At 36.9% G+C, this 15,363-nt stretch overlaps 1 protein-coding gene across 4 annotated transcripts in view; it reads left to right on the top strand.

The window, feature by feature from the left end:
- Window positions 1–15,363, top strand: part of actn1 (actinin, alpha 1) — a 30,814-nt gene that overhangs the window by 13,930 nt on the left and 1,521 nt on the right. The window contains exons 3-20 of one of the 4 annotated variants that reach the window (XM_079437153.1): window positions 1,956–2,075; window positions 3,365–3,451; window positions 3,781–3,868; window positions 4,008–4,086; window positions 4,176–4,257; window positions 5,864–5,949; window positions 8,409–8,501; window positions 9,123–9,353; window positions 9,458–9,605; window positions 9,686–9,836; window positions 10,001–10,109; window positions 10,236–10,376; window positions 11,048–11,230; window positions 11,396–11,530; window positions 12,163–12,342; window positions 12,428–12,574; window positions 13,954–14,034; window positions 14,256–14,321. In XM_079437153.1, the coding sequence (XP_079293279.1) occupies window positions 1,956–2,075; window positions 3,365–3,451; window positions 3,781–3,868; window positions 4,008–4,086; window positions 4,176–4,257; window positions 5,864–5,949; window positions 8,409–8,501; window positions 9,123–9,353; window positions 9,458–9,605; window positions 9,686–9,836; window positions 10,001–10,109; window positions 10,236–10,376; window positions 11,048–11,230; window positions 11,396–11,530; window positions 12,163–12,342; window positions 12,428–12,574; window positions 13,954–14,034; window positions 14,256–14,321 (2,207 nt within the window). Of the gene's footprint in view, window positions 1–1,955; window positions 2,076–3,364; window positions 3,452–3,780; window positions 3,869–4,007; window positions 4,087–4,175; window positions 4,258–5,863; window positions 5,950–6,417; window positions 6,504–8,408; window positions 8,502–9,122; window positions 9,354–9,457; window positions 9,606–9,685; window positions 9,837–10,000; window positions 10,110–10,235; window positions 10,377–11,047; window positions 11,231–11,395; window positions 11,531–12,162; window positions 12,343–12,427; window positions 12,575–13,953; window positions 14,035–14,255; window positions 14,322–15,363 lie in introns of all 4 variants that reach the window. The other 3 variants (XM_079437152.1, XM_079437151.1, XM_079437154.1) reach the window with 3 other exon arrangements.

Here is a 15,363-nt window from a genome sequence, read left to right as displayed (position 1 = left end):
CCATTATTTCGTTTATAAACATCTAAATTAATACAACTCTATGGAAATTAATTATTTATTATCTCCGCGATCGATCGCAGTTTGAGTAGCCTATAGTTCTGTGTAAAGGCATAGATAAACCGCGCTGTCAGCAGCATAATTTAGAGCATGCCTGCTGAGAAATGCAATAAAATACAATGCTTGTTATATTCCAATATTCCAGAGAATATTATTCCGTGAATTATCCAGTGAATTATTCTTCACTCTTTATCCTATTAAACAGCTTATAAACCTACTAAAATGAAGTTGATATGACTCCTTTCCTTTATTTTCTCCATTTGAAAACATTAGACTTTCTATGTTCATTTTGCTTACTGCTAATATTATTGTTGCTGCTAAAGCTTTTTATAAATAAAATGTTTTTTATTGTTGTAATACGAAGATTAAATTGAACATGACAGGGCTCTAGACTGCGACCAAAATGGTAATTGTTTGCGAGTTAAAATTTGACGTGGTCGCATTTGTAGGAGTGCCAGGTCTGCGCTACTCCAAAGCATCTGCTTCATACAGCGCGCGCTGCCAGCCGCAGCACATTATAGCAGGAGTCAGATTTCACTGATCACGTGAAGAGAGGTGCTTTAAGCACGAGCGCTTCAGTAGAGCCTGGTTCATACTCGCCGCGTCAGCACGAGCGTGAAGGTGCGCGTCGCGGATGGAGCGCAACGGATGGATTTGTTTTCAAACTAAAGTAAAAGACCGCTTCTTAAACCAGAGAAGGTGAACGTGGTGGTATTCTTGTAGAAAAAACATGCAAGTCCTGTCAGCTACAGCCAGTTTAGTTTTACTTTTCTTTTTGTTTTCGTTTTGAGAAGCTTGTTATCTTTGCTGTTTACCTCAGGTTATGCTATGGAGGCTTTCCTTAATTAAAAAAAAAATATATTAATATTTATTTGCTTCCTCAGAGTTTGCTAAACATTCTGTAATATACTAGGTATATAGTACAGCATGTGGTGTGTCCTGTGCCATGCCTCGTCTTATTCGTTTTTGTTGATAAATGTTATGTAAGAGTTTGTCATTGTCAACGTACTGTTTTATTGTTGTTGCGCTTTTTAATTAAGAATAACAATGAATCCATCTTTTGTTTTAGTCTTAAAAAGTTAAAGGTGTATAGATATAAGCAAAACAGACAATGATCTGTTCTTGTAAAATGTGACACCAAGATCGCAAATTTGAAAGTAAAAAGCACACGAAAAAAGGAATTCCTGTTCACAAAATTTAAATCACAAATAAGACAGATGAAAAAGAACGAGTTGAATGTTGAAAACTTTCGTTACCATATAACTATAAACTATGATAAAAGTTCATCAGCATGCATTGATTAATCAAATGTTGTAGCAAAAACAAAAAACAAATTGCAACCAAATTATGTGCTCGTGCGCAAAAGTGAGATCAGTGGGAAGAATGAGTCTAGAGCCCTGCATGAAAGACTGCTAATTCTCAAAAACTTTTTTGTTAAGATGACTGAAAGGAGGAAAAACCAAAGTGAAGTATGGACTTACTTCACGCAGTCATTTATTGACTTTATAACTGTAAATAAATATCGGTTCTGCATATCGGTTATCGGGCACATAGACATGCAAATAATTGGTATCGGTATCGGTTATAAAAAATCAATATCGGTCGATCACTAATTAGAAACAAGCCAAATTTAATTGAATCAAGAGCTTGTGGATCTAATCTGAATCAGGAAACTCTGCTTTCATCTGTGTTCATACAAATTTGCAAAAAAACAAACGTAAAAAAACAAATGTAATTTTTTTTTCTTCTCAAAATAGAACTTGCATACTACAAGTTAATTGATAACTGTCAGGAATAAACACGTGATAAAAAATATTTATGTACACGTTTAAGTCTCCTGAGGGCAGAATGTTGTGTGTGATATAATATTATGTAATATTTAAATTCTTTCTCTGTAGGAGAACGCTTGGCCAAACCAGAGAGAGGAAAGATGAGAGTCCATAAGATCTCCAATGTGAATAAAGCTCTGGACTTCATTGCAAGCAAAGGAGTCAAACTGGTTTCTATTGGAGCAGAGGGTAGGTCCCCCCCCTTCAGCAGTGACCTATATCCTGCAGGCTTCCAGGGTCATGAGTTCAGCATTTCAGCATGTGAGATCAATGACTATCAGAAGCTCAGCCTGTACGTGATATGTGCTTGTATCTCATGTCATATAAAGCCCCTCCCCATTACATACAGTTGAATAGGTTAGACATGCTGTTTATAGCTGACATATATTAGACCAATCTATAGTGTGTGTGCATGCACGCACGCACGTGTGTGTGTGTATTTTTCATGTTAGCTGTTCTCTCTCTCTCTCTATGTATAATCCAGAGCAGCATTCCAGACAGATTAGCCATCTACCAAAGCCTTTGCCTTGGTCACATACTGTTACCAGTTTGTGTGTGTGTGTCTGGCAGAGCCGGTATACACGTACACACACATACTGGGATGTGTGTAGAGTGAATTATAAGATTAGCTTAAGAAGAGGGAGAGGAAACGCATATTTAGCTAGATATTTAAATGGGGACTTCCCATCCTCATCTATGTGTAAAAAAATTAAAACGAAACTTTTGGTATATTTAGAAATGAATTCATACATTATTTAGTCTTTATATTATTTAGCCTTTATAAACCATTTGTCCATTTATAAATGTCGCCAAAATGGCCCTTTTGGGTACATGTTCAGCAGTTTTATTTTATAAGTATAACGAAAGTTTAGATAGTTTAGTTACATTGTTTTCATATCAAAGAAAATAACCTAGCAAATCTATTCTACTGCACTTTAGACTCTATAACCTTGCTAAATACTCTCTAATGCTCACAACCTGCTCTCTACAGTCCTAATTAATAAAGCTTATATATATATATATAATTGAAATAATGAAAATAATGTGTATTTTGGTTGGTGGAGGGATGCAAGAGGAATTTTCACAGTAGTGAAGTAAGCAGAAAATCAAAATAGAAAAATAAGTAATAATTAATTAATGAAGCATATTTGTTGAACTGTTTGTTGAAGTGTCATTATTTTCGTAACAATAAAGCATTTTTCACAAGTTTTTATAACTGTAATGCAAAATAAAGTGAAATTATAAAAATAAATAAAAAACATTTATAAATTATGTATATATTGCTAGAAAATTAAATAGGTTTTTGTAAATGGTAAACTGTCTGCATGTTTATTATATTTGCAAGTCTAATTTCTTGTCAATGCAGAACTGAATTATATAAGCTGCTTTCTGGTTCTGATATGGCTTTAGTTTGTAAAATGATCTCATTGTTGAGCTGTAACAGTAAATGTGATGCTGGTGTGCGTGTGTCTGCTCAGAGATTGTTGATGGGAACGCTAAGATGACTCTGGGGATGATCTGGACCATTATCCTCCGCTTTGCCATCCAGGACATCTCAGTGGAGGGTATATATAAATATCACACACACACACACACACACACACACACACACACACACACATACATACATACTTTTCAGTTTATAGCCTAAGTGGTGCATTAGATCTTGAAGAAAAAGGCAGTAGGTAGGCAGTTAATTTGTGTTTATTGAATAACATGAGAGTGAACAGAATGGCTGACTAAAAATACAGTTCTGCTCTTTTGAATTTCTGAATATTCATTGTTTAATACAAACATAAGATCAGGAATGTGTGAGTCATTTAAAAATGACAATTTTATCTTTCCACCCCTGAGATTCCATTTGATACAAGTGTGTGTGTGTGTGTATGTGCAGAGACCTCAGCTAAAGAAGGCCTGCTGCTGTGGTGCCAGAGAAAAACAGCTCCCTACAAAAATGTCAACATCCAGAATTTCCACATCAGGTGAGCAGACAGGAAATGAGCATTAGAGAGAAGCAGAGTGAATGATGGGAAAAGATCAAGACTGACAGAGATACTGCAACTGAACGCTGAGCTACAGCATCATATATTACATTTCTCTTTCTGTCTCTCTCCCTGTCAGTTGGAAGGATGGATTGGGCTTCTGTGCACTCATTCACAGACATCGTCCAGAGCTCATTGATTACGGTAAACTGCGCAAGGTGAGACATTACCAGAACCTCTGACCACATATAGAGACCAGCAGTTGTGAAAGACCATGACCCATGCTTTGATGTTTGCTCTCACTCAGGACGACCCAATGACTAATCTGAACACCGCCTTTGATGTCGCTGAAAAGTACCTGGACATCCCCAAGATGCTGGATGCAGAAGGTGAGACATGTAGAGGACAGGTTTCTTTCTGTTCCACTTCACTGTGAAATTAGGTTAGACCTCTGTCTAAATATAGTGCTGTAGGAGGACTGCAGGTATGTGTGTAGGTTGAATTTCACCCCATTACTGCAGGCAAGATTGTGGATGTTTCCTTAACATAGCCTGTTCGAAAGGATTTTTAGGACATTATTTGTGACCCTGGACCACAAAACCAGTCATAAGGGTCAATATTTTAAAACTTCCATTGATGTATGGTTTGTTAGGATCGGACAATATTTGGCTGAGATACAACAATTTGAAAATCTGGAATCTGAGGGTGCAAAAAAATCTAAATATTGAGAAAATCGCCTTTAAAGTTGTCCAAATGAAGTTCTTAGCAAAAATTAGGTTTTTATATATTTATGGTAGGAAATTGAAAAAATATCTTTCTGGAACATGATCATTACCTAATATCCTAATGATTTTTGGCTTAAAATTTTTTATAATTTTGACCCCATACAATGTATTTTTGGCTATTGCTACAAATATACCTGTGCTACTTAAGACTGGTTTTGTGGTCCAGGGTCACATTTAGATTGTTGCACTGTTGCACTAGATTGATGTTCCTCAAACATTTTTAAATCCTAAGTATTAAGCTTGTACAATGAATTCAGCCCGAACCGCTTGACACACAGCTTTGGTGTTCTGTTCTTAACTTATATATATATTTTTTTTTTTACAAATTTAAGATCAAAGTTAGAAAATCGTTCATTGATTTAGATTGATAGAATGTTTAGCATGTGAGATGGGAATAATATTTGCATAATGAATTGAAATGGGTCTTCGTTCTTACATCTATTTGCATATTGAACTATCTTTTCTTTCTTGCAACTTTCTATTTAAACATAAAGCCACTTTACACAGAAAAACAGTGTCAACATTGTTGTTTTTTAGTTCACACAGATAGAAAACAATACACAAATTCACATTTTTACTGGCCCCAACACAAAAAATAATAAATTTTATTATAACAGTGTAGCAGTCCCAGAAACAGTGTAAGGTCCCAGAAAAAAGATTTATACGGATAAATATATATATAAATTTTACATTTATAGTATTTATACTAATATATATTTACTATAATTCCCTCTTAATATTTGTTTATTTATTATAATATATCATGTTTATTATATCAATACATTTCCCTTTAATTGAACTTTAATTTGTAATGAAAGCTGACATTTTACAGCTATAAAGTATATCCACAAGCTAGATAAAATTGGCTTTGTGACATTTAAACCAGCATAATTTGCATCTGAACTTTTGATTTATAACAAAAGGAGAAAAGTATCAAGTGGCTATACTGGAATATTTCATTTACACAAATACCAAAAACCTAACTATTTTGTTGCTTAAAGTATTTCCTTCAGCAAAGTCTAAACTTTTTCAAACATTTTGATGATTAGCTTAATTAGGTTGATTATGATAGTTTCATATCCATTCACATTAACAATGCTTTCTTTACACAGGAAGTCACCTCAGATGGGCCTCTGAAGTGTGTGTGATGTGCTCTGATTATTAATTTATTCTCTCATTACTTTAATATCACCCCCTTCTTTCTCTACAGATATTGTTGGTACAGCCCGTCCTGATGAGAAGGCCATCATGACCTACGTTTCTAGCTTCTACCATGCCTTCTCTGGGGCGCAGAAGGTATCGCAGGGCACCCCTTCCAATGTCATGAACTTCTTCACTCACCCAATACGTCCCTCCCCTCACTCTGTTTCTGCTCAATGGGTTTTGTGATCACCAGTAGCAGTGATTACTGGCTGTCGTGGTTTCCTACTCCTAACAGTCTGCCTCTCTCGGACTCTTTGCAGTGCTCAGCTCCGCCCCTCAGGGCTCATGCTCTTCCTACAGTTGCATGAGTCTTTCCACCTGTTGCATGAAGGAAATGAAGTCTTATGATGAAGGCATGAGTGTGTCCCCACTCCAGTCTCCTAAAAAAAATACTCAAACGTTCCCGGAGTCAATGAGACTTCCTGGAGACCTCTTCATGCCTTGTATCATTTCTGTAGAACTGTGCCCCGTTTGCCTTTGTGTCTATGCAGTCTTTTACTCTGTGCTTTTTTTCTCTCCCTTCCTCTCCACCTCCTTCCTGCTCCCTCTTTCCCTGGGCAGATATCGTTAGTACGTTGCGTCCCGATGAAAAGGCCATCATGACGTATGTGTCATGTTACTACCACGCCTTCTCTGGCAAACAGAAGGTGAGCGCAGACAGACATCAGCCAATCAGGACACAAGCTTCACAAACCCAGTCAAATCTAGACAGCCAATCAGATCTCTGCTTTCATCAGAACCCTAAAAAGCAGTAGCAATAAAGAAATGTAAGAGATGTGTTCTTCACTAATCTGAACTCCTTTTTGAAAAAAAGGGATATTTTAGCATTTATGTTTTATATTTTATGCATATTATGATATTTTAGCATTTAACAGCATGGCTGTTTCCATGGCAACCCTGCTGTAATATTACATAACACACCTAGCTCTGTTTCTCCACACATCTGTATGCACACACAGGGCTCTGGTATAGAACCATCAAACTTCTTTACATATCAAAATACACATCGACGATACACATCGAGCTTCACTGGAGTGGTCGGTTCATTCCTCTTCAAATGACTTTTATTGTTCCTAATTCATTGTGTGTTATTACAGACTTAGTCCAGTTTAGTTTAAAATCAATAGCCATTTCCTCATCAGTGAACCAGCTTAGACAAGCTCTTGAGCCTTAAGCCAGAGCAGCCTCATCATAAGCAGCATATACCACAAAAGAATGTTTACACTTTTGAATTCTGAATCCGTATAGACAGACTTGTGTATTTGAATCAGTTCAGATAGACTCACTTTAGATAGTAATAGTTCATTCAGAGAAAGCATGTTCCTCACTGACAGGGTGAAAGTTACTACTTCACTGTGCTGATTCATCACATCCAGCTGGGTTTCCTCAACTCTTTGTGAGTGTTTCTGAGCTGATGACTAACATCCCTCGATAAATAGTTTCTATATGCTGGGTGTGTGTTCTCAGCGCATTCAGATCCTGTCAACTCTTATAAGGCATGAATCTGACTGTAAACCCACCAGACAGTTCTGCATTCAGAAAAACTTCCTCACATCCACACCCATGCACGATTGTTGTGTGCAATAATTTGATTTTTTTTAAAAACTTGGTGTCATCATGGTCCAGTAATTGTATCTCGACCAAACTATCTAATTTATTTAGAAAAGACAATATTATATTGTTTTGGTGGCAGTCACAGACTCTTTGTTTTCTAAAGGATTAAAAAAACTATTAAATCAAAAGTTGGGTTTGGAGTGTCATGATGATGAGTGGATGATGACAGAATTTTGATATTTTGATGGCCAGTTCAGTATTATTTCTACATAGCAATATCACGTTTTTGTTTGATTAATTTTTGGATTTTAATCGTAATCAATTTAAATATAAATATTATTTTCTATAATATGTGTGTTTTTTAAAATATTTTTATTTTAAACACAAAATACAAAAATAACATCAATAGTAACAAAAATTTAATTCAGCTGAACAATGCAAACTGAAATTGTGCGCAGTTCATGTTTTCATAGATTTTTTTTCAATTAAAAAGTTAAACCTTTGCACTGTTCAACATAAATGGTAAAAAAAAAAAAAACGCTTTTCACAGCAGCTTTTCCAATAAAAAAAGTATAACTTCTTAATCCACTATTGATAACAATTTTGTGCCAACATAAGCAAAATTTCAGATTAGCATTCATAAGATGGTCATAAAACTGAGAGGCACTGCCTGAACTCTGTCTGTCACTGACAGCGCTAAACTGAGCTTATCATTGTTTTCTCCTCTTCCTTTCTAGCTTTTAGACTTGCAACTCACTTCCTTACCCCCCCCCCCCCCCCCCCCCCCCCCCTCCAAATATACACACATTTATAATTAAACATGCACAGAAGGGTTATATGATATTGACATAGCAGTTGATTGCATTTGGTTAACGGTAATAAAATGACTTGAGCACCTCAACGCACTTAAACACACAGAACCTTAACGGCGTTGCCATGGCGCTGATGTGGTTTCCACAGAAACAGAAGCAGATTCACTCTGTCCTTTACCCCCTCAGGCCGAGACAGCAGCCAATCGGATCTGCAAAGTCCTGGCTGTCAATCAGGAGAACGAACAACTGATGGAAGACTATGAGAAACTGGCCAGTGATGTGAGCACATTCATTCATGTTCTCTCCTGTTCACTTCCATCCTCCTCTCCTCTCGTCTCCCGCCTCTCTTCTCCTGTTGTCTCAACCTGTGCTCATTTAGTGCCAGTGAGAAGTTTCAGTAACCGAAACTCAGCTAATGTCTAGCGCATTTACTCTACAGTGTTGTTAAGGTCATTGAAAACAGGGCATTTAAAATTCTGCTTTCCAGACCATGCAGAAAATTAAGAAAATCTTAAAGGATCATGGAAATTTTTGTACTGAAAATTAATTGTTTTAGTAATGCTCAGCTTCAAAATATTCAATATTTGTGAGAGGAATCTCTAAATGAAATAATTCTACAATAATTATATCAATAATAAAAAAATAAGATAAAATTAAAAAACAAAAAAAATCCAGAATGACCGGAAAAGTCATTGAAATTTCATTTTAAATTATGTGAACCCTGCGTCAAATTCATAATGAAAAACAATATATACCATATTTAAAACTTTCTCTTTTTCTCTCTCTACCTCCTTGATCTCATTCTGTTTGCTCCCAACATTTTCCAATGTTTTATCCTGTTTTTTTCCCCCCTGTTTTTGTTGTTTCCCCCCATTTTTTTCTGTCGCTTGCTCTCTTTAGCTCCTGGAGTGGATTCGCAGAACAATCCCATGGTTGGAGAACCGCGTTCCAGAGAACACCATGCAGGCCATGCAGCAGAAGTTGGAGGATTTCCGGGACTACCGACGGCTTCACAAACCACCCAAAGTTCAGGAGAAATGTCAGCTGGAGATCAACTTCAACACACTGCAGACCAAACTCCGCCTCAGCAACCGGCCTGCGTTCATGCCCTCAGAGGGGAAGATGGTCTCGGTGAGAACTTAACACACTTACAACCTAAGTATCTCCCCAGGATTCAGAGCATTTCACTCTCTTAATTGGATCTGTGATGTTCAATTAATCATCTGCGTGTGTAGGATATCTCCAATGCTTGGGGAAGTCTTGAGGGAGCAGAGAAGGGTTATGAAGAGTGGCTACTAAATGAGATTCGCAGACTGGAGAGACTCGACCACCTTGCAGAGAAATTCCGCCAAAAAGCCGCCATCCATGAGGCCTGGACTGACGGTAATGCTTCTTTTTATTGGTTTATAAGAATTGAAGAATTCCTCATTCTCACTACGGCTGATTTTTGCTGCTCCCTGTAGGTAAGGAGGAGATGCTGCAGCAGAAAGACTTTGAGACAGCTTCCCTCTCGGACATCAAAGCTTTGCTGAAGAAGCATGAGGCGTTTGAGAGTGACCTTGCAGCTCATCAGGACAGAGTGGAACAGATCGCTGCCATCGCACAGGAGCTTAAGTCAGTAAACGCACCAAAAGATCTGATCCAGACATTGCGTCATGCTTCATATCTTAAATGTTTTGTTCTAAAGCAGAACACACAGAACATTTAATCTGTAGTTTACATAATCTGTAATCTTTTGTTGAAGTAGTTTAATAGTTTCACTCTCATTCTCTCTCTAGTGAGTTGGAGTACTATGACTCTCCCAGTGTTAATGCTCGCTGTCAGCAGATCTGTGATCAGTGGGATTCACTGGGGGTTTTAACTCAGAAACGCAGCGAGGCCTTGCAGGTAAAACACTTCTATTATACACCCCCCATGGAATTAATCCTTTCTATTCTGACCCGCAGGAAAGGGCAGTATTGCTGCTTTGGTGACACACTCATATGTGTGTCTTGGCTCTGTCTCTTTATTCAGAGGACCGAGAAACTATTGGAAACGATTGATCAGCTGTACCTGGAGTTTGCCAAAAGGGCAGCGCCCTTTAACAACTGGATGGAAGGAGCCATGGAAGACCTGCAGGACACTTTTATCGTCCACACCATTGAGGAGATACAGGTATAGTGCATTTATCTTTTATCCATCCATTAACATGCAGAATATCTGTTGATCTGTCTTCTCATTTGTTCTCTCATTAGGGCCCTGTGAAAATAACATTAAATATTTTTGAGGAATATTACACAATATCAAATTTTTTCCATGTTTTCATTTAAACTGTAAACCTCTGTTGTTTACCAAGAATTTAAAGGAATTATTATTTTTTTTATTTTATTACGGTTTGAAAGATTAATTCGTTTTATGCATTAATTTGACCACTGTTTTTGATAATAAATGAGTATTAGAATCCAGAAAAATTAAAAGAGAATCCAGAATTCTGAAAAAATAATGCATATATAATCATAGGGCATTATTGTTACATTTTTAATAAATAATTAAATTATTTGTTTTATGAGACCAATTGATTAGACATTCTTTTTAATTATGATCAATTTAATTAGACCATTAAAATGAAAGGGACAACACAGAATGATCTCATCTGTCTGTCCATCCGTCCATCTATGCATCTATACATTTGGTTTATTTCAAATGTGACTGTGAAGTGTTCTGATGCTTTTCACATAAAAGTTGATATAAGAGTGAAAACTGAAAAGTTGCAGAGGGGGAATGTTGTGGAAAATTATAGCACCTCTCTTTGTGTGTGTGTATGTGTGTGTGTGTGTGTGTATCAGGGACTCAGCACAGCCCATGAGCAGTTTAAAGCCACACTGCCTGAGGCAGATAAGGAACGACAGGCCATCCTGGGCATCCATAATGAAATTGCTAAAATAGTGCAGACATACCACGTCAACATGGCTGGCACCAACCCCTACACCACCATCAACCCTCAGGAGATCAATGCCAAATGGGATAAGGTCAGAAAATACACTTGAGCCGGACAAACAGAAGGGAATCAGAGTTTTCAGACAAATATGTGACATGTTATATATAATTATGAAAGAAAATGGGTACAATGAGAGTTGTTTAATTCACCTCCATACTGCTTTCTTCTAATCTCCCTTTTCTCTCTGTCCTCTCAGGTGAGGCAGTTAGTACCCCAGAGAGATCAGGCCCTGATAGAAGAACACGCTCGTCAGCAGAATAATGAGAGACTGCGCAGACAGTTTGCTAATCAGGCAAATGTCATTGGGCCCTGGATCCAGACCAAGATGGAGGTGAGACATGAGTTCTACTAACAGAAAATGAATCACATTCTCTTAGGGTACTTCAGAGAACTTCAGAGAAAAAAAGACATCAAAAATGTCCTTGGTGAGTAGCTTACATACATGATGACACAAGCAAATTTGATTGATTTACATTACCATTTTTTAGAAGGAAATTAATACTTTTATTCAGCATAAATGCATTAAATTGAAGAAAAGTGACCGTAAAGACATTTATAATGTTACAAATTACTTCAATTAATCAAATAAATATAGCTCTTTTAAACTTTCTATTCTGAATTGTGAAATATTAATGTTTAATATATGTTTTTGGTAACTAGGATATATTATAGATCAACTAACCATTTGGAGTAAAATGCCATGGGAAGTTAAACAAAAAAAAACCTTATATAAGTAGGGCTAGTATTACTATAGCCCTACCTTGTACTTGGCCACATTACAATTCACGATATGTTAACAATCATCTTAGAGGAAAAAACATGCATCAGATACTGCTAAATTAGCTCTGAAAACCATTTGGGTGGCTGGAGAAAAAAATTAGCAGGAAAAACCTTGGGGCGAAGATTCAGGAAGGACTGTGGTTGGCCTCTTATTTTAGTATTTTTTTTATTTTCTGTGCTTAGGAAATTGGCCGAATCTCTATTGAGATGCACGGGACCCTGGAGGATCAGCTGACCCACCTTCGGCAGTATGAGAAGAACATTGTAAACTACAAACCAAAGATCGACCAGCTAGAGGGAGACCATCAACTAATACAGGAAGCACTTATATTTGACAACAAACACACTAACTACACCATGGAGGTATACACATATATAAACTCTCAAATGCTCACATCCAAATCCCCAGTGCAATGTTATGTTCCTGAAGTCTCTTTTCTTCTTCTAGCACATCCGTGTGGGTTGGGAGCAGCTCCTCACCACCATCGCTCGCACCATCAATGAGATCGAGAACCAGATTCTGACCCGTGACGCCAAAGGCATCAGCCAGGAACAAATGAATGAGTTCAGAGCCTCGTTCAACCACTTCGATCGAGTCAGTATCACACCGCGCAGTCCAACACCACAGTTTAACATCATTAAGAGCAGTAGGACGCCTGAGACCGTAACTCGGTCACTTCATCTGGGTGGGAACCGACAGAGAATTGCATAACTTTTTGTTAGTTAAAAACATTTCATTTTTTAATTTTATGATTGGCTGCTGCAAAATTTTGTGTGGTAGCTTGCAGACTTGGGCAAAATTTAAAGTTTAAAGGCCCATTCATACAAAGGACGATAAATTATTCTACATGTAAAAGAATAGCAGAGACCACACCACAACTTAACAATAACGGCACAGAGGAACGATATTGTGAATATCGAAATCACACAATGATTTTTTTCCAGCTAAAGAATGCTGAAAACCCTGAATCGGTAATCCAGTCAGTAATCATCCTTCTTTAAAGAGCTTGACATTTAAAGCTGCAGAGAACAAATTTCTAGCACTTGCTTATGATAAACACACCATTATAGTGCATTGGTGTGGGTGCCAATATAATTCTTGTTATAGGTATCTTTCTTGGTGTGAAAAAAGATAAAAATGGTTCCTTTGTAGCTGATACATTATAGGAAGTTGAATTGGAATGACAAAAAGTAGAACTTAATAAATTACACTTCAGAGAAATTCAGCAGGTAATGACATTCTGGGAAATGAAATGATTTTCCATCCTGGTCCAAGTCTGTAAGGCCTAAAAACTTTGAAACTTCAAGCCTTTTTTAAACTTTCAGACAAGACCAACTGCGTTTATTTTGTCAGACATAATTTTTTCAGTTCAATTAATTTAATTTCGGTTGTACTTCATTTTTTGACCTTAAATAATATTCAACTCTGTATTTTATTGACTTTTTAATTGTTTTTATTTTAAGTGGAGTACAAACCTGGTACCTTGCGGTGCCTGTACTCGGACTTAATAGCATTGAAAATTGCCAAAATGCACAAATATCTAAGTTTTTACTTTCATAACAATGCGTTTGTATAATTAATCTGATGTGCATAGAGTGGAATTATGGTATATGTCACCCACACAAATCCCAGATTACAGGCTGCCATGCTGAAACCTAACGCTGCACTAAAATCCCACACCCAAGACACCTTAACATCATTAAAACAACACAATATAGTTAACCGAGCACAACGGGCACAGTTTTGAGCAGATCTGTCTTCACAATCACTCTCTGTCCTCACTCACGGCACAGTACTGCACAGTTTGTTCTAACTTTTGTGCACTTTTCTCTTCTTTTGTCTCGTTTTTCACTTCTGCATGGACCCCCTTCCACCCCTCCACATGTCTGCATGACATTCCCTCACCCCTCCCATCTGTGTACTGCATGTCCACGCTGCTGACCTCTGACCCTGCCCACGGCTCTGACACCCAGGACCACTCGGGCAAACTGGGCGCTGAGGAGTTCAAAGCCTGCCTTATCAGTCTGGGCTTCGATATCGGGAACGATGCACAGGTACACACACCAACACAAGTTAGGGAGTTCAACCATTAACCACACTCTTTTTGTTTTGTTTTTTTCCTACTCTATTTTTCTTTCTCCTTTTGCTCTCTCATTTTCTCTCAAACCTTCCTCTAAAATGACTTCCTTCACCTATACTCCTCCCGTCCTCTTTCGCTCTTCATCTTTCTCTCTACTACTACCTGGTTCTGTTTGTCCCTGGTGGGTTCCTGTAGAAGAGAACAGGCATGATGGATGCAGAGGACTTCAGAGCCTGCCTCATCTCCATGGGTTATAATATGGTAAAGCAGAGAGTTCAAATCTCCATGGGTTGTGATCAGGTTCAACTGAAAGTTGTAGTCCCCATGGATAATGTACTGGTAACTCATATATAATCTGAAATTGATATTGATAATCCCTATGGATTAACCTGGAAAATCAGAGGTTTATGATCAACATGGGGTATAATATGGTTTAATATTATTATTATTATTTTAGTAAGTATTTCTGGAAAATGTAGCATGAACTATTTAAAAAATCCATGGATTATAGTCAAATTATAATCCTCGTATGACTCATTATAAACAGAAGATATACATTTTTATATCTATTACATGGGATAACTATATCTTAGAAAAACAGATTTATAATCAACAAGGTGCTGCCATTTTTAACTTGAATGTGCAATGCTTTGGTTTTAGCCGCTTCCACTTATTTTATCTGTACAGTACAAAAACAGTCCATAATGCTGCTTGATGCAGCAAACTGGTGTAGGTTATTAATCATATTATTTAGATTGATTTGTCTATTCATAAATGTACTGGTTTGTTGCACAAATAGCTTTTCCGTTTACTGCACTTTGTTATTTTTCTAGTTATTCATCTACAGCGGGGAATGAATCGGAAGTCTCACACATTTACAGGAAATAGCTTACTTCCACATTGAAAAATAATGTGGAAAATATGGTAAAGCAGAAAGTTAGAATCTCAATGTATTATCTGGTAAGCCAGAGTTTTGTGGTTTAGGAAAGTTTGCTGAACTCTTGATTAGTCTGGTTAGATCTATGTGGTTCAGTATTGTTTATATACTATTATATTTATTAACGTTTTGAATTATGTATATATTTTAATTTTAGTTATACGTTTTTATAATTTAGTTTGTTTCCCATTTTTTATTATTTTTTTCTTTATAGCTGTATTTTTTCAGTTTTGCAACATTTGTATTTGTAAGTTTAAGTTTTCATGTAATATTTATACTTTATTTTACTTCAGCTTTATTTCAGTTACTGAAAGTGATTTTTTAAAAAGTTTTAGCATTAGTTTAGTTAACAGTAACAACACTAAT

This window comes from Barbus barbus (genome assembly GCF_936440315.1).
Source record: "Barbus barbus genome assembly, chromosome: 16".
Taxonomy (NCBI): Eukaryota; Metazoa; Chordata; class Actinopteri; order Cypriniformes; family Cyprinidae; genus Barbus; species Barbus barbus.
Note: the sequence above shows the minus strand (reverse complement) of the source record. Positions and strands in the feature narration are given on the sequence as shown.